Raw genomic sequence first — 27,140 nt, 5'->3', positions numbered from 1 at the left:
CCCCCACCCTCCGCAAAATTACCCCGGAAACAAGTCTCCTGGCAGCATCTGTACCCAGCACCCGCCCTCTCCCTGGAGGACACTGTCATGCTCCCCCTGTGCTGTCGTCCCCATCAGCAGACATAATTACCACTGGCTCTTGAGCTGCCAGTCCACACAGCCAAGAAATAACATGCTCTGTGACATGTCCCATCCACCCAGCGACCCAGGCCAGGCCCATGCCAGCCTCCAAGCTCCTGCTGCATCAGGCTCCTGCAGCAGAAAAAACAGCTCTTTCCGCCAGTTAGAGAGAGGCTCTCCCACCTCCACTGAACCAAGGGCTCTAAGCTGGCAGTGTTATCAAACCCTTCACCGCTTCAGCCTTTAGCAGAGCAGGGCCTTGTGTTGTAGCAAACCAGATCCCAAAAGCTGAAACAATCTGTGCTCATCTGCTGAATCCCTGATGGAATCAAGCCCAGGAAGCACTTTTTGTTTTGTTTTGTTTTGTTTTTTTAACTGAATGGCATCCTTAATCCAATTTATCTCCCAATCAGACCTGAACATAAATGTTTTCAAAAATGACTAAGTCAGAATCAAGTATTTATCAGGACAAAATGAGCACATATTGAAGAACCAAAATGTACCAGGCACCTTCACGTTCATTTTCTTATTTAATCCACCAAAGTCATACAAGAGAGACCTTATTAGCTCCATTTTACAGATGAGAAAACCGAGGCTCAGGGTGGTAAGAAGCTCACCCAGGCCACATAGATTGTGAATGGTAAATTCAAGATTCAAATAGCCAGATGCCCAGCATCGGGCATGGCACAAAGTCTGTTAATCTGCAGAGTCCCAGGACTCAGAGACTTACCTATCCACCCCACTCTCTCAACACCAGGGCTCTGTACCCTTTCCATTTCTAAGAGCAGCAACTTGTTCGCCAGCGAAAAGAAACAGGGATCCAAGGGTTCAGTTTACTTTAGCACATATTTTTATGTCCCAGATCAGTATTTTAGAAATAATAAAGATTCCTGTATCTCCTAGTTCCCCAGCTGTTTCAGAAAATCAGGCAGGTTTGATACACAGTTCTTTCAAAAACAAGAATTTACATTTGAGGTTCAGCAGACTGGGATCATTCCTTCTGATTTGGGGACCAGGATTTCCTCCACATCCCTGGGAACAAACTGCAGTAGATGGGAGTCCATTTGGGACAGGAACTATGATTGAACTATTAATTATTGTCTTTACAGTGCTGAGCATGGTCCTGCATGCTGTAGCTGCTCGAACAAGATTAGATGGATGGATGGTAGGTGGATGGATAGATGAGTAAATGAATGGATGGATACATGGTGGATGGATAGACAGATGAATGGTAGGTGGATGCAGGGTTGGTAGGTGGCTGGATGGATGAATGGGGGATGGATGGAATGATGGGTGGATGGATGAATGATAGGTGGATGAATAGGTGGATACATGAATGGTGGGTAGATGGATGGATGAAAGGGTGGTTGGATGAATGGGAGGTGGATGGATAAATGGATGAATGGGTAGGGGGATGCATGGTTGGTGGTGGGTGGGTAGATGGATGAATGAATGGGTGGATGGATGGATGGTAGATGAATGGATTAATGGGTGGATGGATGGATGATAGATGAATGGATTAATAAGTGGATGAATGAATGGTGGGTAGGAGGATGGGTGGATGGAGAAATGATGGGAGGGTAGATGGCCAGAAGGATAAATGGGAAAGTGGGTAGATAATGGATATATGAATGAATCAATGATAAGTAGGTGGATTTTTAAATGCCATTTTGGCCCCAAAGACTCAAAACTAGGTCTAAAACACAAATCATCTTCAACCAGTTATATTTCATATCCTCCTTCCATTCCTGTGAAAGCATTAGTAAGGTTTCTATTTACCTCTGGAAAGACAAGGTCTCCCTCATTCATTCTGATCGCACATAGTCAGCTTGTAATAAAAACCATATCCAAGGTAGCAGCCCCATACCACACAGCCACTCCTCTGAGTTCCAAACCACAAAATAAGGAAGCCTGCAAACACTGTTTCCTGCAGCAGCTGCTCTGGATGTCCTGGAGGTGGAAGCAATGATGATGATGCCTCCTGGGTTGGCTCTGCAGGAAAAGCTTTCACTGCAGCATAACACATTCTGCAGGTATTAGGAGAACCTAAATAGCAGCCAAGGCCAACAGCTGCTGTTCTAGAGGTTTCTCTCCAAGCCCATCATTTGCAGCCAAACCCAGACAATATGAAAGGGGGATGAGGAAAACCCTACAGGTACATGGAGGCTTGGGGTTCAGCTGAGTGGTATCAGGGCAGGAGCTTGGGAAGCTGGTAGAGTGGAACCCATACCCTAGTCCTCTCACTGTTCAAGAATGAGACTGGAGGGAAGGAGAATTTAAAACAAAGGCAGGAGAAATGGCAGGTCTGGCCACTCGGAGAAACCATTCCCGGCCACAGAGGCCAGATCCAGCACCCGGGGAAAAGGTCACCGCAGACGAAACACTAAAGCTAAGTACATTGCCAACACTCTCCCCCAAATCCCTCAAGTTTCTGAATGTCTAACAGGCTGGGTATAAGGGGAAACAAACCAGCCAGCCCCACAAGAGGCGCCTCCTCCCAGCCTCAGTGCAAACAGTGTCTGGGCACTGCCTGTTTCCTGTGCCACAGGGAATCTCCCAGGACACCGCCTGGCCAGCCAACCCAGACTCACCCACCCCCTAACCCCTAGTCTCTGAGGCAGGCTGCCAGCCACACTGTCTTGCAAAAGGGAAAGAGCTGCTTGAAAGAGAACGCGGCCGGGCGCGGTGGCTCAAGCCTGTAATCCCAGCACTTTGGGAGACCGAGATGGGCGGATCACGAGGTCAGGAGATCGAGATCATCCTGGCTAACACGGTGAAACCCCGTCTCTAAAAAATACAAAAAGTTAGCCGGGCGAGGTGGCAGGCGCCTGTAGTCCCAGCTACTCGGGAGGCTGAGGCAGGAGAATGGCGTAAACCCGGGAGGCGGAGCTTGCAGCGAGCTGAGATCCGGCCACTGCACTCCAGCCCGGGCGACAGAGAGAGACTCCGTCTCAAAAAAAAAAAAAAACAAAACAAAAAACAAAAAAAAAAAAAAGAAAGAGAACGCATACTCAGGAAAACCCACCTGGCTCCAAGCATGGGCCATGTTTCTGTGAAAGGCCATTCTCTGCTTGGAGGGTTTGGGAGTGGGTGGACAGCCTTAACTGAAAGGCATCTGAACTCTGTCCTGAGGACTTCGATCAAGCAGAGGCTACAGAAAATGACTTGGGAAGACAGAGCCCAGCCTCACTCCCTACCAGGAGAAAAATTATGACCATCCTTACCCTGACAGGCTTGTCCCTTTTACAAAGCCCTCTGATCCCCAAAGTCACCTCCCTGGCCTTTTACACTTGAGAAGATCAAGGATCAGAGTAGTGGGCAAGGGAAGCACCAGGATGGAAGTCCAGGAGCCCTGCATCCTGGGGCTTGGAAACTGCTGAGGGAGAAGGACATGTTTGAGTCATGGCTTCAAGGCTTATTAGTATACGACCTTGACCAACAGCCATACCTGTCCTGGACCTCACTTTTGTCATCTGTAAGATGGGAACATATAGTATTAGAGTGAACTTTTATGAAACTGTTGTTTTTGTAGGTCATAAACAATTGAAAATTAGGCAATTTCAATTAGGTGAACATAATGCTCACCTAACAGATGACCCTGTTTTCAGCCTTTCACCACCTACCTGTAAACTGCACTAGAAGCCTCAGTACACAAAGGCTACAAAATAACCGGTGTTTAGGCTGGGTGCAGTGGCTCACGCCTGTAATCCCAGTACTTTGGGAGCTGAGACGGGTGGATCACCTGAGGTCAAGAGATCGAGACCGGCCTGGTCAACATGGTGAAACCCCGTCTCTACTAAAAATATAAAAATCAGCCAGGCGTGGTGGCGAACACCTGTAATCCGAGCTACTCGGGAGGCTGAGACAGAAGAATCACTTGAACCTGGGAGGCAGAGGTTGCAGTGAGTCAGGATTGCGCCACTGCACTCCAGCCTAAACAATAGAGGGAGACTCTGTCTCAAAACAAAACAAAACCAAAAAAAAAAAAAACCCACAAAAAACCCATGTTTCCAGACAGGTGATTCCAGTGCAGTCTCACTGGAGGGTGGATGTGGTAAAATGGAGAGGGGATGGGAGTACTGGTCTGTACAGGATTCAGTCTGTGGTCAGAGTAAGGGCCCATTTTTAAAAGTAAAAAGCACACTGTTCTCCCATGAAAATCAGATGTGGCACACGGTGCCTCTTATCTCCACAGCTGCTAACCAGTGAGATGGCCCCTCCCCTGGGCAACCACTTACCCACCTCACAGGCAAACATTTTAGGGCAACACCCTGGCCAGCTGGCACTCCCATCCAAATATCCACACCCTACACAGAAACTCTCAGATCCAACACGGACCAGCCCCAGCTGAGGCAGGATGTAATCCCTCTGTCCCACAGCCCAGTGCCTGCTCCTATTTGCTGGGAGGCCTGAGGCACCAGAGGTAATCTGATTACCAACGCTATCTAAGCAAGCCCTGGCATCGCAAGGTCCCAGACATCCAAGGGAACATTCATTTCTGGCTGTTCAGGGATCCTGCTCATGGGGTCTTGGTTTCTCAACCTCCGCATCCATACACTGCTCTCAGATGCATTGTTTTTTTAAAAACCAATTTCTCAACCCGGTGGTTCCCAGCTCACCAGCTCTGATGGGCCCCTTGGTCAGAGGACTTGGACCTGACCATGTAGATGACTTCTCTGTGCTTGGCTTCTGCTGCTCCTGTCCCATTCTTCCTGTGGCCTCTTTGGACGAGTCCAGTCCATCCTTCATCTTACCACCTTCTCAACCACACAGCCACACTGCACTCTCCTTACGCTGAGCCTCCAAAGTGCTTAGCCCTGGGCAAACATTCCTTGGTACCATGGCCACCATATGTGCACATGCATGAGTGTGTGCGTGCATCCACATGGGTGCGTTTGCCTCATCTTCCTGCCTAGGACATGAGCAATGGGTCCTATAGAAAAGTCTAAACAGCCAACTTCATGTGTGCCTCATCTAGCACAATTCGTCTTCTGCTCTGTGTTCTTTTCCCATAGCACTCATGCGTGGACACCCTGCATATTGTAGTTTTTGATTAATTTACTGCCTGCTTCTCTTCACTAGAACGTAAGCTCATGAGGGAAAGGACTTTTCTCCATTTGTTTGCTGCGGCATCTCTGGCATCTAGAGTAGGGCCTGGCACAAAGTAGATGCTCAATAAATAGCTGTTGCGTGAATAAATGAACTCCTTCCATAGGCACGCTTACCTTTGTGAGTACTGTTACCTTACAGGGGAGAAAACGGAGGCTCAGAGAAAATAAGTGATGTGCCCCAGCCCTCAGCTAACATGCAGAACTGGAACCTGATTCCAGGCTTTCTGACTCCAAAGTGCACATTCCTTCCATTCCCTACCTGCCATGTTCTTGTATCTGTCACGGCACCCAGCACACAGCTATGTAACATTTTACTGTGACCTTGTTGATGATCATTTTTTTAATCCCAAAAGAGGTGGGTGTGGCTCCAGGCACTCAGTCTCTACTTGTTCAGCAGCAGAATGCAGGCCTCCAAATGAAGCCTTCTATAGCCAATCCCAAACCTAATGAGCAAGATTTGCCGTATGGGGGCCCAGGGCCAAGAAGCATCTACTTTAGGAGTATCCCTGGGCGACAGAGTTTGGGTAGGTCACGGATGGCCTGTACCTGGGCCCCACAGCCCTTCCCCACAGGGTCAGAGGGCCAGAGGCCGCTGAAGGACATCCTGGAGCTTACCATGGACTCGCTGATGAGGAGGAGCAGGAGGGCTTCCTCGATGTTGTCCTTGGGGCAGTAGAGGCTGAAAGACACAAATGACAGGCCTGGCTAGAGCACGCACCTCACCAGACAGCACCACTGACCCACCATGCCAGCCTTCTGCCCTGGAGTCAGCCCCAGCCCGGTAAGGTGACCCCTTCCTGCATAATTCATGGGCACCGGATACCATATGCCTCAGAGTTTTGGATCTGAAAGGCCGCGGTGGGCGGCGGCCGCTGGGCTGGAATAGTACGGACGCTCCTGGGGAGGAAACTTTCCTCCCAGCACCAGCACCGCAGGGAATGGCTGGGGCAACGAGCGACCCCACCTTTGAGGAACGGCACAAGTGAGAGAGGTGTATCAGACAGGACTACTGGGAAGACAGGTCACCTCCAAATGATTTCTTTGGCCTCCGAGTGCCTTATAGGATTATCTCCACAACCTGGACCCCATCACCTGCCTTCTCTAGCTGATCTGGCTCCTGCTGAGACTGAGGAGGCTGCCTGGCAGTGTGCTGAGTGGAGACTGGAGGAGAGCATGGGGCGAAGAGAAAGCCACCAGTGGGGACAGAACCCTGTGCGAGATGTGAGGCTGGTGAGGTGCAGCAGGGCAGGCAGAACTTACTTGTCTCCTTCATAGAGGTGAGGTTTCCGCAGGGCCTGCGTGGCGAAAGAATTCTCCTCCTTGCCCATGACTTCGGGCAGAGGGTGGGACAGGGGGCTCCAGTAGCACTCCTCACTCAGGGAGTGCAGCAGGACCCCCGCCAGGTGCTTGGCCGCCATCTGGCAGAGAGGGAAGCACTCAGACCCAGACACAGTTGTCAGCTCTACCCCAGCATGACCTAGAATGCCCTCTGCCCATCACCCAGCTAAATCTGCCCCCCTTGCAATGTGCAGCCCTATGGGTAGGCTCCCCAACCCCACTCCCAAGGGAGCCCCCTTGCTCCTTCAGTCCCTCCAACACTGGGGCTCCCACCCCTCTGCTGGCCTCAGATGGCTCCTACCTCATCTTTTCTCTTCTCTCCTCTCCTAGACAAGAGGAGTATTTTCTCCCTCTCCTGACCCCTTGGAGCCCAGCCCCACTCTGAGTATTCAGCAGGCCCCTGCAGTGTTGGGAAGAGCATAATGCCACAGGCACAGCAGCTCTCTCTCCCAGGTGCCTTTCTGATTATTTGACTGAGAATTAGAGCATGAGAAGCAGCTGTGGCTCTGGTTTGGACGAACTAAGGCCTAGGAGGGCAGGCCTGTGTTGGGGCAGGCAAGCAGGGTCACTGTTATTTATTAGGATCGCAAACATATCCCTAAAAGTTCGCATAGCACCTTGCTAGTGGTGGTAGCAAGTTTGTCAACACAGTTTGCCCAGGGAAGGGCTGGCAGTAGATCTGAAATCTGATTTAACATGAGGGGCTATCTGCGGTGCTACAGGGAGAAGGAGGCTGCACCTCCCTGGCTGCGTGGGAAAGGATGCTGAGATTGATTACCAACCTCTGCCATGAGCAGGCAGGAGACCTACTGCCACCCCTGCTTCAGAGGTTCCCTGCAAGGACTTCTGTTGTCTCCCACCAAAACTGACCCCTGAATAAGCCAGCACTGCCAGCACCCCACATTACCACTTTGAAGTTCTGAGTTGCTTTGGTCTCCACAGTCCGCAGCACCTCCCGGAGCTCTCTCATGCCCTTCACGATGTTCCTGGTGGAAGGATGGCAGAAGTAGAGTTGTTACCAGCCTAGCTCGCAAAGAAGGATGCTCTCAGCATACCAGCAGATCCCAGGAGGAGCTGCCTGCTAGAGTTTTATTTGAACACATTCGACAACTGGAGTGAAAAGTTAGAGTTGTAACACCAGGACTTTAGAGGCCCAGGACATCAACAAAAAGGAAGGAGGATCCCTTTTCCCCTAGTCCCTTCCCCTCTTTCCCCCCAGCAACTTGGGCTTCCAGTTTACCACCAAAGGGGTACCAAGATTGAGTATCTCAAACAAGGTGTGACCTTGGCCCAGGAGCCTTGGGCTGGTGACTTTCTGACCTGAGTCAGCCTCAAATTTTCCAGCTTCACTTGCTGTATCTGGTCAATGCTGGATTCCATCCTCCCCTCTCTGTCCCTAGTACCATGACCCCAGGCTGGCCTGCCTCACCTTGAGCCTTGATGACCACACCAGCCAATCTCACCACTTCCAGTCAGCCTTCTGTGCCTTGAAATAGTTTTAAAGCTTTTAAAAGTGTGAGCCATAGTGAGAAATACATCTCACATTGCAACCCAGTATCCACACACACTTCCCTGACATAAAACCGAAGTTTCTCGACACAATACCCATCTCTCCGATGTGCGATCAACACTGAGGTTTTCCATTTTCCTTCTCCCTCTACCCTCGTTTTGTAACATGCTGGCTGCAGCCCACTAAATAGATCTTGCATTCCCACTAACAGGTTGTGGCCTGCAATGTGAAAAACTGCTCCCACTGCGCCTTGGGGGTCTAGTGGATGCAGGAAGGTCACCTGGATTCTCTCAAATCCAGCCCTATAGTGGTCCCAGGGCTCACAGAATCCAGTCTAGGTCCTCAGCATAGCGTCTGAGGCTGTAGGGTCTGCCCCTCACCTTTCTCCCACCTCAGCCCCCAGCACTCGAGCAAGTCCTGTCTGAACGACCGCAATCCCCTATATCAAGTCTGGGCACTGGCTTCTTCCACTGCCTTACACAGCCTTTCCCCACTTCATCCTTCAAAAGTAAGTTCCAATGTCACCTCCTCCACGAAGCCTCCCCAGACCCCTCCCCATGTTGCCCTGACTGTTAATTCCTCTTGTGAAGCAAGTAAAACCTCTCAAGGTCATTTTCCACCTGCAGGTCTGACCACTGCACACTGTGGCCTCCTGAGGGCCAGGCACATCACTCCCACGTTCCTAAAGCTCCGCCCAGCAGCTCCTGCCACATAGCACATGCTCAGGAAAGTGTGAGGGCTGCCCTGCTCATCCGCTCAGGGGGTTCCCTGGATCACACCACACAAGGGAAAGCAGAGGCTGCTGGACAGCGAATTTAGAAAAATTAAGATTACAGAGGGTGAACAGCCCAAACTGGCAGCCAGTAAAGTTACATAAGCCCCTGCTTCAATTTCATGCACAAAACAGGCTCCTGGGGGCTTTGGGGCCTGGCAGCCATGAAAGGACACATTTGCAGATCAAGTCCCTCACCTTCTGGAAAGCTCTGGCCTCAGGACATGCAAGCAAAAACCGTGCAAACTACCAACATTACCAACACAGACCCTTGTCTTCAGAGTTGAGAATGGAGACTCTTGGGGTAGGATCAGAGTTACGATGACCTTCCCTAGCCTGCCAAGTGCTCTGAACACCTGGGAGTGGCAAGCAGGACAGGGAACCTCAGCCTCCTTAGAGACCATCAAGTCTGGGTACGGTCTGTAAAATGAGGACTTCACTTAGCTCAGTGTCTCCCAGACTTCTGTAGACTGCATACCTCATTCACCATGTTTACTACTAGCTGCCTATCGCGAGTACTATTATTTATGTCATACTTTTCCTTATATCTTCCTTCTTCTTTTAAGGTGAGTAGATAACTCACCTTCCCTTAATAATAACAGAAGTATTTTTTAAAAGTTAGTGTGCACATCACTTAAAACCACATTGTGTGTCACTAGAAGTACTCGTCCCACACTCCAAGAAATGATAATTTATTTTATTTATTTGCAGAGATGAGGTCTCGCTATGTTGCCCAGCCTGGTCTTGAACTCCTGGACTAAAGTGATGCTCCCACTTCAGCCTCCCAAAGTGCTGGGATTACAGGCATGAGCCACTACCACACCTGGACAGAAATGATAATTCAGACAAGAGGGCCTCAAAATGTGGTACTTGGACTAGTAGCATCCGTATCCCAGGGACTTGTTAGAAATGCAAATTCTGAGACCCCCACCCAGACCTGCTGAATTAAGGACTCTGGGGTGGGCCAGGTGTGATGGCTCATGCCTATAATCCCGGCACTTTGGGAGGCTGAGGCTGGCAGATCACTTGAGGTCAGTAGTTCGAGACAAGCCTGGCCAACATGGTAAAAACCCCATCTCTACTAAAACTACAAAAATTAGCTGGGTTGTGGTGGTGCCCGTGCCTATAGTCCCAACCTCTGGGCCTACGGCCTGCTCCCCAGCTCTGGGTTATTTCCCGAGACAGAGGCCCCAGTGGAACCAAAGAAGCTTCCTGTGGGGGGCCCGGGCCTGCCCTTGGGCCTGGTTTATCTACCAGGAAGCCTGTTCTTCTGTCCTCTGTGGGGCTGGGGGCTGGTAGGAGGAAGGTGGTCACAAAGCTGAAGGGTCCCATAGGCCAGGCCAGCTTAGGGGACAGCCCAGCACCAGCCACCAACAGAAGACAGGGAAAAGACAGACTGCAGTAAACTGAGTAAAAGGACAGACCTCATGAGCTCCCGGAAGAGAAAAGAACTGGCTGATTCTGGTATATCAGTCTAAGACAACCCTGGCAGCTGGGCCCAACAGCAGCAGGCTGAAGAGGGCTGGACTCCGGGGCTGCCTAGGGCCCTGTGGCCCAGAGGAGGCTGGCAGGTCCTGGGACCTGCTACCAAAAGGCCAAAGCCAAGAATGACTGTGGCCCCTTCTTCCCACTCCACCGCAAGGACTGTCCTCTCTCTGCATTGCCGAATGAGCTCAGCCTTTAGCCTTTACATCATCAACACTCTTGCACCAGCAGACTGGCATTACCTGGAAGCTTGGGAGAAACACAGACTCCCCTCCAAAACACACACACACACACACACACACACACACACACACACACACACACACTCTCTCTCTCTCTCTCTCAAGGAATCAGCACATCAGCATTGCATCTTATGCATTTTAGGATTCTGTATCTAAAAGTTGTGTCTTTTTACTACTTTCAAATCTGTAAGGGATTCTGGTATATAAGCTCCCAGGAGTTCTTTAGCAAACCAAATAATCACCTTCAGGGATGTTTTGGGTAAATCCCAATTTTTATTGAATGCCCTTCAAGAAAAAAAAAAAACAAAAAAACCCAGAGATCCCAGTATCCAGGGCTGTACAGGGAGAGATCCGGGGTCCCAGCTAACACTGACCTGGGAATGCCCCTCTGCCTCAGCTTACCCCTCTGAGAAATAAGAAGGCACACGACGGGGCTTCTCCAGGGCTCTGCAGATGGCCGTGAGCCTGAGCAATCACGTCACAGCTCTGAAGCTGCCAGTGCCAGGTGGAACTGGGGCTTTTCCGAGCCATTCCTGGCTGCCCTGCCAGAGGCCAGCTTGAAAGATCTCTTTGTTCTCGTCTCTCATGCTGACCTTTCTGAGCAAAGCTGCCCACTTTTAACAATATCCAAACAGGGCCTCAAACAAACCCTGGCCCAGAAACAGCCTGCGTGGGGAGAAGCCATGAAGCCATTTATTCCAAGTCAAGGAAAGCCTGGTTGGCCAGTAACAGAAAGAGAGATGTGGGTGTGATGATGGGTCAAGGACACGGCTCACCTTAGGGGAGCCTCTAGGTGGGATGTGCAAGGGGCTGGCAAGCTCCCCAGGTCCCTGGGCGGCAGCAGGCAGTGCTGCACGTTTCACAGAGCCCTTCCTTTGCCTCACTCAGTCCGTGCAGCTTCCCATGAGGTTGGTGAGGGAGGTAGGCTTCATTATCCCAGTACCAGCACAATGTGTGGTGCATAGAAGGTGCTCAAGAAATGATCACTGAATAAATAAATCCCTAGGTTCCAACAGGAAAAAGAGAGCCTGGAAGATGCGTGCCTTTCCAGGCCGTCACTTATGTAAAGGGAGAGGCAGGCTTACGGCAGGCACAAAGGGGTTCAGATTTTCCTTTCTTTTCACCCTGAGACCTCTGAAAAAGACAACACCTGTCTCTTGACCCAGCATGGTTACATTTTCTTTTCCTGACCATGTGAACTCCAGAACTCCTGGGACTCAATTTGCCAAGTCTTTACAAAGTGCCAGCTGCCTACCAAGTGCCTGGTCATCAGCTCTGTTCACAATAGAGCTTGGCCAAGTGTTTTCCATACAGTAAGTGTTCAAAAAATATTTAGGGAAGACTGGGTTTGAGCTGAAACAGAGAATGAGAAACCACATGGAACTGATGGCTGAATGGAACCTAAACAGATACTAATGCATATGGCCCTGGCCAGATGTCCCCATTCCAGGGCCAGTACTGCTAACTGTGTACGAAAGGTTACCGGTCAAAGACCCAGAAGAGCATAGCCAGTTGGCAGATCCCAACAGCTGAACGGGTGAATCAGGGGACAAGGTCAGGTGAAGTTCAAAGGGTCATCAAACTGTTCACTCCTGTTGCAGACCCAAATCCTCTGTTTCAAAAAGAGGATTCCTCTTCACTCCCAGCCCAGAATAGGGCTGTGACATTTCCCTCCTGTGGCACTGAGGATGTCGTCCAGGTGCCGGGCTCTTTCCTTTCTAGTGAGGTGGGGGATGGAAGTGGGGAAGGTTGAGGAGGTGGTGCTAAGAGTGGACAAAGGCTGTGCATTCAGAGAGGCTGGAATGGGCCTCAGAGGTTACCCTGTGCCTCAAAGCATGACACAGAGCACCAGGAGGCTCTCAGAACAGGATTCACTGTCGGGTGACTGTGGCACCGGAACCCCAGATTTGTGACAACAGTCTGACTCCTGTCCTCCCCTAGCCCTGCAGATACCAGGTGGCTGCTAGAACAAGGCAAAATTACTGATGGAACCCCCTCATGGCGGTCACGGCAAACAGCAGGCTGGGCTTTCTAAGGTGCCTTTGCTGCCTCTCCAACTTGGCATCCAGCTGGAAAGGTGGAGCGCGCGCGCACACACACACACACACACACACACGGAAAGGGACAGTGCTTTCATACGCCTGAACAACCTGCCAAAGTCCTGGGGAACTCCCTTAGAAAACACATCCACTCCCTTCTCTATTGTTTGATTTTGGTGCAGTGAGCACATGTTGCTTTACAAACTTAAAAAAATTACAAGAACAAGCACAAAACATATAGCCCACCTGGTTCAACGTGCATGGACTAAGCTCACTCTGGGCCCAGGGCAAAGAATAGCTGCTGCCAGGTCTAGGCGGAAGGAAGGGAAAAACCAACTCAGAGAGAAATGGTCTGTTGCCCACTCTGGGTAAAGGAACAGAGTCGGCTCATGTTCTTGTTCTTGGGAGATGCCCAGGCACTCATCCTAGTGCAGTCAGAGCCACTGACAGGGACAACCAACTTCCCTAGCACTGAAAGGTCCCCCCTCCCCTTCCAGGCCCCCACTGCTTCACCCTGGAGCAGTTTCATGTAAAACAAAACCAAGCTTATTTCTGGAGCCTCCCCTATAGTTTGAACCCTGGGCCCAGCGGCCATTGCCCACCTCCCAAGAAAACATGTCAGAAAGGTGCCCCCTCCTGGCAACCAGGTGGCCGAACTGCCTGGGGTGAGGCTCCAAACAGAGTCCACGGCTGCCCTCTAGTGGTGGTGAGGGGAAGAGATGCCCTCCACCCCCACCCACCGCTGGCTCCTTTGCACTGGGGCCTCCTAATTCCTGATGGCCCTTTCAGGCCTGTGCCTTCAGTTCTAGCTCAATTAGGAACCCTGTCATCAGCCACAGAGCAAGGGGCAAGAGCCATCTGGGGGAATCAGCCGCTGAATCAATAGGGCAAGGCTCCTGGAGGAAATTAACATCCCTCAGACATCCTGATGAGGAACTGGGTAGCAGTCTCAGGCTTAGCCAGAGAAGGGGAGGCTCAGGCTTTCCTGAAGCTCCAAGGAAAGCATCTGGGGTCCAGCAATTGCCACCCACCATACACAGTGGACAACAGCACACTCTTTAAATTAGGTCAAGTCCTCAATGGGAGGGACAAGCTGAACTCTGGGGGCGGGCACTGCCTGTGGCCATCTAGCTCCACCCTGTTCTCAGCAGGGTCTCCTTAGGCTCGCTGGCAGCTGGGTCCACCCAGGCCCATGTGGGAATGAGCTCAGGCAGGAGGCAGGCTCCACCATCTCCCCCTCTCCCTGGGCCCCTGAGGAACTGTAGCACCTCTGCTCCACTCTTGGCCCCTTGGGGTGAACTGCTCCTCAGACACCTTCAGGGTCCACCCCAGCCCAGGCAGCACCCCCACCTCTCTGCTCTTTCCCCCCAGCACAGAGCACTGCCTGACCGTCTCCACCACAGGCTCCCCTCTGGGACGGTCACTCCACCACGGGAGGGGACCTCCTCCTGGCCACAGCTTGAACCCCGCAGTGAGGGCGGGGCATCTGGCCCATAGCAGGCACTCAGAGGCAACCTGGGACAGGAACTGAGGGCCTTTCTCTGGGCTTCATCACCTAAACCTGACTCCCCTCATGGGGTAGTGAGCTCCCTGAACACCGAGAAGGGTTTCTCCCTGCTTCCCAAACATCCCAAGAGCCCAGGCGGGCAGGATGGAATGTAACCAGCAGAAAACGCTGCCCTGACTCCGCAGCCCTTTAACAGACCATTCAGAGTTGCCCTAATGCAGATGAGCTGACGTCAGTATCTGACAGGTACTCTGCTTCTAGCACCTTCAGCTAAGACAGTGGTTCTCAACTGCGGGCAACTGTGCCCCCACCCAGGACATGTGCCAATGTCTGGAACCATTTCCAGAGTCACTTTTGGCCGGGGGGAGTGGGGGCAGTGGGGGGAGTGGAGGGATGGTGCTCCTGGCATCTAGTGGGTGGAAGCCAGAGATGTTGCTAAAACCTACAATGTATAGAGAGCCCCACAATGAAGTTACCTGGCTCAAAATATCAACAGTGCTGAGGCTGAGCAACCCTGGGCTAAGATATCTTTATATATTATTTTTTAACTTCCTAACAAATATATTAAAAAAATACTAGAACTGACGATTCACCTACGAGGATATCACTGTGCCCAAGGGACAATGTGGTACTACACAGGCTCACTGATGTAGACATGCCGTGGTGCCGTGGGCTGGACAGACCCAGCTTCAGCACCAGGCTCATGGGGTTTACATTTGTGAGTTTCGACTTTGGGCGAGTTACTTAACCTCTCCTTTCTTCAGTAAAATGGGGATTTTATTAGTCCCTGCTTCACAGGATTATACAGAAAGGCATTCGCATTCGGCCTGGCATGGAGTAAGTATTCAACAAATATTAGCCACAATTATGAGGAAAGGCGCACAGAAATTATTTACAGCCCAGCCAGACACACAGGCTGCAACTCCAGCTCCTCTGGGCTGGATGGGCCACAGGAAATAGACAGAGAGGCTGAGTAACTGCCACGTGTCCTAGGACTGCTACTTACACGCCAAGACTTTCAAGACTTTCAAATGTTTGGGCTGTTTCCTTGAAAAGAAATGATGACTCAATTTCTACCCCTCTTCAGGGTGGTGAGGTTGGGGTGGGGTGGAGCCAGGATCCTGGCTGTAAGGACCAAAATGTGTGCCTCAGGAAGAAAGAAGAGGAAGGGAGGGGGTGGAGCTACAGCAACAGAAAGTGACTGAAATTGCTTGGGCGTTCTGGGGGGTGATGGTGAGTCAACACCTCCGCCCACTGCTGCATTGCATACACACAGACCCACAACCCTCCTGTGGCTTCAGCACAGAGTGCAGAAGGGGAAGCAGGCTCTGGGGAGGGAGGGACCACCCCCAAGAAGGGGAGACACCATTTGAGAATGGTGATGCAGGGTCCCAGAGAGGTGGGAGTCAGCACACTGTGGATCGGCTCTATGCTCCCAGCCATCACCAGGCCCTGGCTTCTCCCACACACCCATGCGCTCCCCAGGCTGTCCTTCCACACCCCCAAATTTGGAAATGGCATGAGTTTCCAGGCTGCTCAGGCTCGAAGCTGGAATCCCAGTGGGTGAGCTCGGGCAAGTGACTCAACCTCTCCAAGCCTCCCTCATTAGTGACTGGGGTCACCTGGCCTTCCCAGAGCACTGTACACCAAACACATGGTTCAGCCAGGCCCGCAGCAGAAGCATGACTGCCGCTGGTCTCTCTCCCTCTTTCCCTCCTGGCTGTCCTTGATGTTCACCTTAAAGTCATACCTGCAGAAAATTCAGCTGTGGGGAAGGGGAGCAGGCAACCCCTACAGGTGGCTGTGGGGGGGCTCTCAATGGAGAGGAAGATAATAGCTGTGAAAATACTCCAGGTGTTTTGCATTCCTTCCCTCTCACTGGACCCTTGCACCCTCTGGGACACGGACAAACAGAAGCACTTAGAAGGGAGGAAGCCAACTACAGGGGGCAGATGGGGAACCTGTTCAGGGCCACAGAGTAGCCTCCACCCCCGGGGCCTCACCCTTACTTCCTCCAGATGGCGAGAGCACCCACCAAAGTTTTCACACCAGAAGCTGGGACACAGGCACCTGCAGGGCGCAAGCATCCTTGGGGAACCCACACTAGGTTAGCAGCACCCCAAGGGTGGTGGCCCAGGGGCTCAGTAACAGAATGCCTGCTGTGGGTAGGTAGCCTATCAGATAAGACCGCCAGCTAAGAAAGTCAGCCGGGCCCTGCGCACAGAATCCTGGCTCTACTGAGGACAAGTCACTTTTGTTCCCTGTGCCTCGATTTCCCATCTGTGAAGCAGGGATGCTAACTATGGCGTTTCCCTCAGGGAATACTGGCAGGACTAACACATATGCAGGTGCCTGGTGTGAATTTAGCACTTCCTAAGGGGCATGCATTATCCTAAGAAATATCCCTGAAATGGATGAATGAAGGAGATGGAGTATTGAAATTAGAACCGTCCCCTCCCCACCCTCCCGACGAAATCCACTCCAGGAAGCTTTCATAGATAAGAACAGCCCCTCTGGCCTTCGTGCCTCTGCAGGTCCTTGGGAGGGAGGAATTGAGGACTCCTTAACCTCTGTAGTGCAGGGGCCAGCAAACTGTCTTTCTCTAAAGCGCAAATAAAGACAGCAAATTTTACAGACTTTCCCATAAGGTCCCAAATGCGGCTACTCAAGTCTGTGGTGAGATTATATGTAAATGAATGGGCATGGCTGTGTTCTAACAGAAGTTTATTTACAAAAAAACAGGCGGCAGGCCACCTCTGCCTTACAGGCACAACTGCCCCAGGTCCTCGTCATAAATCACTGAGGAGTTAGACTGGTGACCCCTGCTCCTCCCAAATCTCCCGCAGGCAGAGCTGAGGACGGCCTCTCTTCGGGTCCCCCAGACTTATCCCTGGGAGCTCACAACTGGCAGAAGGAGACAAGGGGGCTCCAAGTAGCAGCCATTGGGGAGTGGTGGTCTCCAGCTTCAACTGCCGGGCCATGAAAACAGGAACCAGCACTCCGGGCCACTGTTTCTCTGAAACCAAAGCTCAGCAACCGAAAAAGGATCAAAAAAGCAGATAGTGGAGGTGGAGCAAGGAAGCTGCACTTCTCAGTGCCCCTGGGCTGTCCTCAGCCCCACCTCTGGCACAGGTGGTCCAAGGAGCCCAGGACTCCACAGCGAGTCCTACCCTTGCGGGTAAACTGCCTTCTCTCCCAGCCTCCACAGCCACACATTCCAAACAGAGACACCACCACCTCCCTGGCCTACCACTTGAGAAATTACAGAAAGAAAACAAAAGGTGGCTCATGTTTGGGCCAGCAGCCTGTCTAGCTATGGACTACACAAAAATAACAAAAACAAATGATAATACTGGCTTTGATTTTCCTTTTCTTTTCATTTGTATTTGTATTTTTTTTTTTTGAGACAGGGTCTTGCTGTGTTGCCCAGGCTAAAGTGCAATGGCGTCATCACAGCTCACTGCAGCCTCGATCTCCTGGGCTCAAGCAACCTTCCTATCTCAGCCTTCCGAGCAGCTAAGACCACAGGTGCACACCACGATGTCCAGCTAATTAAAAATAATTTTTTTTGTAGAGACGGTCTCACTATGTTGTCCAGGCTGGACTCAAACTCGTGGGCTCCAGCAATCCTCCTACCTCAGCCTCCCAAAGCTGTGGAATTACAGGCATGAATTCTAGGCAGCTGTGATCTACCAGGCACCCTGGTGGGTGGGTGGGTGTTCACATATAATATGATCCCCACAACAACGCTATGAGAAGGCAGGCATGGTCCTCACCACCACCTTACAGGTAAGGAAAGCAGAGGTTCAGAGAGCTCAAGGGACTTGCCCATGCACACACAAGCTTGTCATAAGAGCTGGGATTCACTCCCAGGTGTGCTGACTCCACAGCTGTGCTTCTCACTCTCCTGTCTGCCAGGCATGAGGAGAGAAAGAGAGGCAGCCTGTTTCCCAGTTGGAAGGGGCCCTTCCAACCTATTCTTTTTTTTTTTTCTTGACACAGGGTCTCACTCTGCTACTCAGGCTATAGTGCAGTGGCACAATCACAGTTCATGGAAACCTCCGCCTCCCAGGCTCAGATGATCCTCCCACCTCAGCCTCCCAAGAAGCTGAGACTACAGGTGCATGCCACTAAGCCTGGCCAATTTTGTTTATTTTTTGTAGAGACAAAGTCTCCCTATGTTGCCCAGGCTGGCCTCAAACTCCTGGACTCAAGCGATCCTCCCGCCTCAGCCTCCCAAAGTGCTGGGATTACATGTGTGAGCCACTGCTCCCGGCTCCTTACACCCTATTCTTTCCATTTGGAAGATAGGGACTCGTGCAGTTCCTGCCCCCACAACAGCAAGGGCAGGGTGGAGAGAAAGAGAAGGAAGAGGGCATAGGCCTCCCCTGGGCCAACGGTCCTGCTGGGGCAGGTCTGCCTCCCCAAGGCCCAGGTCCACCTGCCCACTGCAGTCATCACAGCCACTGCCTCCTGGAAGTGACGTCACCACGGCCTGTTCCACATTCTGGACAAACAACTCCACCTCCTTCTCTTCCAGGCAATTGAGAACTCAAGCTTAAGGTTACTGATATGCAGCTCTGTTGGGCAGGGATACCTGCTAGATGGAAAAGCTGCCTGGGCCAGACCTGTGTGCTTTGGTCAGAATGCTCCCCTGGCAGTCCCAGAGCACCTGGAGACCCACTCCAGACAAGGGCACCACATCGAACAGTCAGTAGCTTCACAGGCCTTTGCCTCCTCCTGGAGATGCATGACTCACCTTCAGGCTCTGGTTCTAGAGACTCTCAGAGGTCTTCAATCCATTGTTTCCCAAACTTATTTAGCCATGGACCCTCTCCTGCAGATTCCTGCTGTCCTACAATCCTCAGCCTCATCCCACCCTCTCTGCCCCTCCCAGACTCTTCCCATTTCCCCTGTCCCCACCAGGGCCCAGATCAAGCCTGACCTGCCACAAGTCCACTATGTGCCTAGTCCCACATAGCCCTCAGCCCACCTGCAGGAGTGGACTTGGCCCACCTCCTCCTCGACCCCCACATCGAGCAGCTTTGTGGGGAAGGGAGATAAGCAGGAAGGAAAGAGGCTCACAGCCAAGCCTGGGTGGAAAGAGCAAGCTACAAGCAGTGTGTCCTCTAGGATACTATTTTGTGGTGGTTGTTGAAAAAAAAAAAATCTGTGTATCTATGCATAGAAAAACATGAAAGACATGTATCAAAATATTAAAAGTGATTATTTAAAGTTGGGGGATAGATCAGCAAATTTTTTCTGTCAGGGGCCAGAGAGGGGCTGAAGGTTGAGCTGATCACCAGTGGCCAGTGATTTAATACAACATGCCTACATAATGGAGCAGCCATAAAATCCCAAAAGCACAGAGCTTGGAGAGCTTCCAGGTTGCTGGACATGCAGCAGTGGTGCATCCGGAGGGGGCCTGGACGCTCCGCATGCCTTCCGCATACCTAACCCTATGCACCTCTTCTACCTGGCTAGGCTTTACCATTTTATATGGTACTGTACACCAGTCATCTAGCAAGTAAACTGCTCTCCTGGGTTCCATGAGCTCCTCTGCAACTTATGGAACCAACTTCTGTCTGTTTGTAGCCAATTCAGACAGAAGTTGCTGGTAACCTGGGGACCTGCTACTTGTGACTGGTGTCTGCTATGGAAGGCAGTCTCTCAAGGGACTGAGCCTCTGTGCCCCTCCCAGACCCCTTCCATTTCCCCTGCCCCTGCCAGGGCCCAGATCAAGCATCAGAGGTGAATTTAATTGTAGGAAACCCAGCTGGTGTCAGAGAACTGGTTGTGAGTGGGGGAAAAAACCCCACATTTGGTCACAGAAATGACCTGTGTTGTACTGAGTATAAAGTAGGGCCAGGCACAGTGGCTCACGCCTGTAATCCCAGCACTTTAGAAGGCTGAGGCAGGAGATCCCTTGAGTCCAAGAGTTTGAGACCAGCCTGGGCAACAAAGTGCAACTCCCTCTCTACAAAAAATACAAAAAATTAGCCAGGTGTGATGGTGCATGCCTGTCATCCCAGCTACTCAGGAGGCTAAGGTGGGAGGATCACCTGAGCCCAGAAGGCGGGAGTTGCAGTGAGCTGAGATCACACCATTGCACTCCAGCCTAGATGTCAGAGCAAAATCTGTCTTTAAAAAAAAAAAAAAAGAGAGAGAGTATCAGGTAGAAGAAAACAGTAAGTGTGCTTTATTCTACTAAACAAGTTGTGGGGAAAAGAAAGAGAGATCAGCCTGTTACTGTGTCTATACAGAAAGAAGTAGACATAAGAGACTCCATTTTGTTCTGTATTTGAGATGCTGTTAATCGGTGACCCTACTCCCAACCTTGTCCTTGCAAGAGACATGTGCTGTGGTGACTCAAAGTTTAATGGATTTTGGGCTGTGCAGGATGTCCTTTGTTAAACAAGTGCCTGAAGGCAGTATGCTTGTGAAAAGTCATCACTATTCTCTTAATCTCACATACGCAGGGACACGTTCACTGCCAAAGGTCGCAGGGACCTCTGCCTAGGAAAGCTAGGTATTGTCCAAGGTTGCTCCCCGTGTGATAGTCTGAAATATGGCCTCATGGGAAGGGAAAGACCTATCGTCCCCCAGCCTGACACCCGTGAAGGGTCTGTGCTGAGGAGGATTAATATAAGAGGAAAGAAGGCCTCTTGGCAGTTGAGATAGAGAAAAGCATCTGTCTCCTGCCCGTCCCTGGGCAACGGAACATCGAGGTGTAAAACTTGATTGTATGTTCTGTTTACTGAGAAAGGAGAAAACCACCTTAGGGCTGAAGGTGGGATGTGCTAGCGGCAATGCTGCTCTTTATGCACTAAAAAGGTTTATGGAGATATTTGCATATGCGTATCAAGGCACAGCACTTTTCCTTAAACTTATTCATGTCACAGAGATCTTTATTCATATGTCTTACTGCTGACCTTCTCCCTACATGATCCTATTATCCTGCCACTTCCCTTTTTCTAAGACGGTAAAGATAATGATCAATAAATACTGAGGGAACTCAAGAGACCCAGGAGCAAAAGCCTACGGAAGGCATTCCAGGCACTGTGGCTCTTAGGTCTCAGATAGGCCAGTATTCCGAAGGACCTCAACACAACCCACAGGAAAACAAGCATTTCTGCTGCCTCGTCAGCAGGGACAGCCACAGCCCTGGCGTGATGCCAGAACTTTACTTCTACCATACTTTCCCTCATCCCTCACCACTCCTTAAAAGCTGGAATGAACCGATATCTGCCTTCCCATTGGGTTTTTGGGGAGCGTGAGGCTCAGAGGAACCAAATAACTTCATCCACACCGCAGACGACAGTGGACAAAACCAGACCCACTGGCCAGCTCACTGTCCTTTGCTTTTTCAACAGCCCTCCGCCCTACCCTCTTGAGATGCCCATTCCTGTTTCTCTTCTTGGCAGTCTCCCCTGAGCACACACAGGCTTTATTGCTTCCGTGGCTTCCTGAAGCGTGGTCCTTCCCACTGAGAACGCCTCTGCACACTCCTGTCTGACAAGATGTGACACAAGCCAGTCCCCACCGATCCTCCTGGGAGAGCATGTGTGCACAGGCCAGAGAAGAGGGAGAGCAGCCTTAAGGCCACGTCAAAAGTCTCAGCCCAGGGGAATTGTTCCCACACTCACTCAACTACCAGTGACCTACCCCTTCTTCAGGTTTTTCACATAGGCGCTCTGGAGGGCGGCTTCCAGGAAGTAGGTGAGCTCATAGTCAACCGGGTGACAGCCTTTCAGATGCCTTGACGTGCTGTTATTTGTGGTCTGGGAAGGGGAACAGAGAGAGAGCCGTTGTCTCAAAGTTCTGAAGCAGGGGGTCACTCAGCAAGAGGAGGTGGCCTCATCACCATCCCAGTCCCTGCTGTTCAGGGGCACATTGTTGCAATTCTCAGACCAGGCTCCATCTAACTCGCTTTAACTCAAAATATGTCTAAAGCATTCTCTCCCCATCCAACTGTTAGATGCCCACAAGCCCTGTGTCTTTTTTTTTTTTTTTTTAAGAAACAGGGTCTTACTATATTGCCCAGGCTGATCTCGAACTCCTGGGCTTAAGCAATTGTCCCACCTCGGCCTCCTAAAGTGATGAGATTATAGGCATGAGCTACCACACTAAGCCCCTAATATTCATTCAACAATCACAGAGCTTTAAATTCATTAACTCACTTAGTCCTTAGAGCAGCTCTACTAAGTAGGAACAGTCATCATTTCCATTTCACAGGTGAGAACAGAGAGGGTCTCTTCCTGCCCCAAGGCCACTCAGGTTGAGGGGTGGTGGCAGAGCCAGCGCAGTCAGGTTCCCCTCTCCATTCTTACCCCCTACTGCAGGATGACTTCCCTGTCTGTACAGAGCCATGCTGAGCACTCGCTCTTCAACCAGACAGCACTCATTGTCTGAGCACGTGGTAGAGAGACCACTTCAAGCAGCATTGCTACCCTGTTCTGCGTATGCAAACCTCAGCTCCCACCAGACTTCACTCCCACAGGACAGGAGCTGTCTCCTTAGTCTCACTGCTGTCCACACCTCACCTCCAGTTAAGGAAAGAGAAGGGGAAATGAAACTCTTACAAAATCGCCACCCAAGCCCAAATCTTATTTATGTCTCACAACTGTCCTACAGGGCTGGTTTTATTTGCATTTCATCGACGAGGAAACTGAGGCTCAGAAAATGTCTAAGGTCAAAAGCGTAAATTAGACGTGGTGGCTCACATCTGTAATCCTAGCACTTTGGGAGGCCGAGGCAAGAGAATCGCTTGAGGCCAGAAGTTCCAGACCATCCTGGGCAAAAGAGTGAGACTCCATCCCAATCAATCCATCAATAATAATTTAATGCATAAAGTCACAAAGCTGGTGTCAGTCTGGACCTCAAACTCAAGCCTAGCCAGGAACGGATTCCAGGCTATTTGCACTATGTATCAGTTAATTCATTCCACAAACATCTGAGTGCCTGCCAGGCACTGTACTGTCCCTGTCAAACAAGCATGGAACATCAGAACAGGCAGAGAACTGAGACCCCCCCTGGTTCCAGGAAAAGCTGAGGAACAATTACATCATTAACTGAGCTGTTGCTTAAAAGCCTCAGCCCTAACAGGGTCCTCCAGCCCAACAAGACTGGCCTGCCTTCTGTATACCATTTCCTTTGTCTAATCTGAGGGGAAAAAAATCTGAGGCATCCGCCTCCTCTTTCAGAATTCAGAGTAGATTTAAGAGAGGGTCTTAGTTCCTTAGAGGTCAGGACTAGGTCTCAGGAGGGACACACAGCATTTCTGAGGGTGCACAAGGTTCTATGGCCTGCCCTCCCTCAACTTAAGATAACAACTATAGGGCCCCGTTTGTCTGCCCACTGCTACCAGGCACTGATTCCGGCCCTGGACATCATGATCAGACATTTGATAGGGACAGTACAGTGCCTGGCACTATAGCTCATCACCTTAATCCCCTTTTGAAAGTCCAAAGCCTAGGCTTCCAGATGAGCAGCAGATTTTATCTTTTCCATGAAAGTTTCCTCCCAACCACATGCAATGCAAACATGAAAAACTCCTAAAACACTACTACTGTCCATCAGTGACCCATTCCCCTTTGGTAGAGGTCAGCTCAACCATGCTGAGTCTCTAAGTGGCCTCTGCCAGAGAACGGGCACTCAAGTCCTAGATTTGCTGAGCCCATCAGTCACTTCTCCTTTCCTCCTGAAGTCCAATCAAGGAGACATCTTCTAGAGCAGTGGCTGTCAGCAGGGGGGTGACTTTGCCCTTAGGGGACAGTTGTCAGTAACTGAAGACATTTTTGGTTGTCACAACGAGGGGGATAGTGCTACTGGCGTAGTGGGGAGAGGCCATGGATGCTGCTAAACATCCTATAATATACACGGCAGCCCCCCGCCCCCACCGACAACAAAGAATTCTCCAGTCCCAAATATCAACAGCACTGAGGTTGAGAATCCTGCTCTAGGGGAAATGACCTGGCCTGGGGTAGACTCCTCCAAAATGGCCCATCACAAAAATGGGTACCGGACTGACATTTTGGCATCTGCCGAGGCAGGTGAAGTGCAAGTGTCTCCTGGGCTCTAAGTCTCTCAGTCCATGACCACCTTCTCCTTCAGGGCACCAACCCTAATCTACTCTGCTCTAGAACCTTCCATCTAACATGTTAAATATCTACTCCACAGCATACCTAAGCATCACCCCCAATATCTTCCCTGCGAGCATTCAGAGCCACACTCCCTGGGTTCAAATCCTGCCAATACCACTTATTAACGAGGTAAGCTCTGGCAGGCTAACTCCTCCTCAAATTTGTCTTCTTACTTGTAAAATGGGAACGACAACAGGGCCTATTTCATCCAGTCAGTGTGAGGGTTAAATCACAGAATGAATGTAAAGTGCTTAGAGTTGTGTCTGACACAAAAGCAGGCACTCAAGAAGGGCTAGCAGGATCTCTGTTGAATACAGTTTCCTGTCCCCTTAGCATTGAACTAAGGACCCCTCATGGCATAGTATTAAGATGTGGAGGGAAAAAGAATAAAATGGAGGCCGGGCACGGGCCTGTAATCCCAGAACTTTGGGAGACTGAGGCAGGCAGATCACCTGAGGTCAGGAGTTCAAAACTAGCCTGGCCAACATGGTGAAACCCTGTCTCTACTAAAAATACAAAAATGGTGGCAGATGCCTATAGTTCCAGCTACTCAAGAGGCTGAGGCAGAAGAATCGCTTGAACCCAGAGGCGGAGGTTGCAGTGAGCTGAGATCGTGCCACTGAACTCCAGCCTGGGTGACAGAGCAAGAATCCATCTAAAAAATAATAATTAATAAAATGCATAAAAATTAAAAGCAAAAAAAAAAAAAAAAAAACCAGAGCCTCCCAGAAGGGGAAGGGCTGGGATACTTACCACAAACGCTGCTACCACCTGTACTTGATACCCTGCAGACAGTTAACCCAGACCCACCATAGGGAATGGAGAGGGAGGGAGATCTGAAAACTGCCAGGGCCCTGGTGACCAGCTCTTTCACCAGCCTCTGAAAGGCTCGGAGAAGGAATCCCAAGATCCTGCTTCCCCACAGGATCCAGGGAGGAGCTTCTGGGACACCGAGAGCAGGGAAGGATGTCCAGCTGCAAGACCCAGGCGGACACCACCCCTGCCAGGGAAAGAATGGTGAGCAAATGATTCAATCTCCTAAAGCTCATCTATTAAACAGGGATAAGTACAACACCAACCTCAGGGGTGGCTGTGAGGAGTCAACAAGTTAATGGATACAAGCAGGGCTGTCATGTTTGGTGCTGCAAGATGAGTTCACCAAGGAGTTCCTGGTGCCTAGCAGATGGCATGGACTCATTTATCTATTAAACTATTTTCCAGTAAAGAGTCTCATTCTAGTGGAATCAGTATACTATAATGAGTTTTCCAACCTATGAAGTAGAGTGTCTTTGGGGGACAGAGAAGGTGCCTTCTAATTAGCACACAGGTGACCTATGGGTTTAGTGGGATCTGTAGATATAGGTGCTCAATAGACAGCAGCTCCTACCACGGTGTTATTTCCAGCTCACCTTCTCCAATTCCTGCAGGAACACCTGAGCGATCCAGGAGGCCCTCTCAAAACAGGTGATCACTTCCTCCTCCCTCTCCGTCAGGCGGAAGCGGGAAGCGATGGAGTTGGGTAGGCGTTCCAGAGAGAGGCCTGCAGGAGGAAGAGGGCGCCTCAGACCTGTCCTGCTCGGGCCCCCTGACTCCAGGCCCTCCCCATGGGCCCAGGGTGGGCTCGTCCGAGGGGGCACACACTCTGGTGCAGCCAGGAGGAGGCGGAGGTCTGCGGAGGGGAGGAGGAAGCTAAAGCGACGGTGGTGTTAGCAGTTGCTGGGAGTAAGCGATGGGACAGCACGTGGGGAATCACACTGCATCACCCCAGCCCAACTCCCCGGGAAGCCACTCCTGATCCCTCCTCTGTAACAGAGTATCCCCATTTTTCTAAGCAAAAGAGAAGGAGGTTTTTAAAAAAAAACGTATTTTTTTCTTTCCTCTTTCTTCCTTTTCCTGTTCCCCACTTCCTACTTAGCTCTTTAGAAATGCAAAACCTTTACCTTCCCTTCACCTTCACCAGACACTCCCTACACAGCAAGCTTATCCATGTGCTGACTTAGAAGCTCCAGAGCCAGAACTTTTCCACCAGGAGACTGCCTCTAGAGATAACAGTCAATTCACATCCTAAAGTGTGACTGAGAAGGAACTCTCTCCCAACCGGAGAGTATCTTGAAGCAATGCTCACTTTACAACCTGGCTCTGCCCACGATGGTGCCAGCTTGACTACCTGCTAGGTAAGGCACCAAGGCAAGTCATGCAGACCCTGCAGTTGCTTGCTCCCTCCTCTGCATGGCGTTCATGCCAAGTCCCCCTTTAAAAGCCCCGGCTTTTTGCCCAGGAAGTGAAGTGGTTACCTTTTAAGGCAGGAGCCTGTACCTCTTCCCCTAAGCTAAGCTTTGGAATAAAGTGACTTTCTTTATTCCAGACCTCACTCTTGTTAATTGGACTCTGCAAGTGGCGAGTGACTGAACTGCGTTTCAGTTACAATTTTGGTGGCCCCTACGAGGACTGCAGCACACTTCGGACGACTGAGCCTATCAGCCTGGTTTCACTACCAGGCAAGGTGGGGGATGCCTGGGAGTGCCAGCTGCTCCTGGCTACTGGACTCTAGAATAGAAATGTTAAGGGGATTTCTCAGCAGCTGCCAAAATGTTCTTGTTTTGGGGAACCTCCCTTTCACCCCCTGGCATGACATCTGCTGCCTCCAATGCTTCACTGGTACAAAGAAAGTGACCTCTGAAGAAGCCAGCAACCTTGAAACTGGGTGAGCAAGCTAGACTATACCTGACGTTTTTCTGTCTCTTCTAGGTGTCCCTGGGACTTCACTCTGTGAAGACTTGGCCGCTACTGGCATCATTTGGGCATTTTGAGCATTTGCATCTGTGGCACTATAGGGACTCAGCTGCCTGTCAAGGTATCTCCAGCTGAGGCAGG

The 27,140-nt window shown here is 50.9% G+C and overlaps 1 protein-coding gene across 4 annotated transcripts in view; it reads right to left on the bottom strand.

The window, feature by feature from the left end:
- The window catches only part of TTC7A (tetratricopeptide repeat domain 7A), a 159,331-nt gene that overhangs the window by 75,425 nt on the left and 56,766 nt on the right, over positions 1-27,140 (bottom strand). For 3 of the 4 annotated variants that reach the window (XM_025405656.1, XM_025405655.1, XM_025405657.1), the window contains 5 exons: positions 25,676-25,806; positions 21,790-21,905; positions 7,477-7,555; positions 6,492-6,649; positions 5,847-5,910 (listed from right to left, as the gene is read on the bottom strand). In XM_025405656.1, the coding sequence (XP_025261441.1) occupies positions 5,847-5,910; positions 6,492-6,649; positions 7,477-7,555; positions 21,790-21,905; positions 25,676-25,806 (548 nt within the window). The remainder of the gene's footprint in view (positions 1-5,846; positions 5,911-6,491; positions 6,650-7,476; positions 7,556-21,789; positions 21,906-25,675; positions 25,807-27,140) is intronic. The other variant, XM_025405658.1, reaches the window with a different exon arrangement.

The sequence above is a fragment of the Theropithecus gelada genome, chromosome 13 (assembly GCF_003255815.1).
Source record: "Theropithecus gelada isolate Dixy chromosome 13, Tgel_1.0, whole genome shotgun sequence".
In the NCBI taxonomy this organism is placed as follows: Eukaryota; Metazoa; Chordata; class Mammalia; order Primates; family Cercopithecidae; genus Theropithecus; species Theropithecus gelada.
This window is presented reverse-complemented; position numbering and strand designations above follow the sequence as displayed.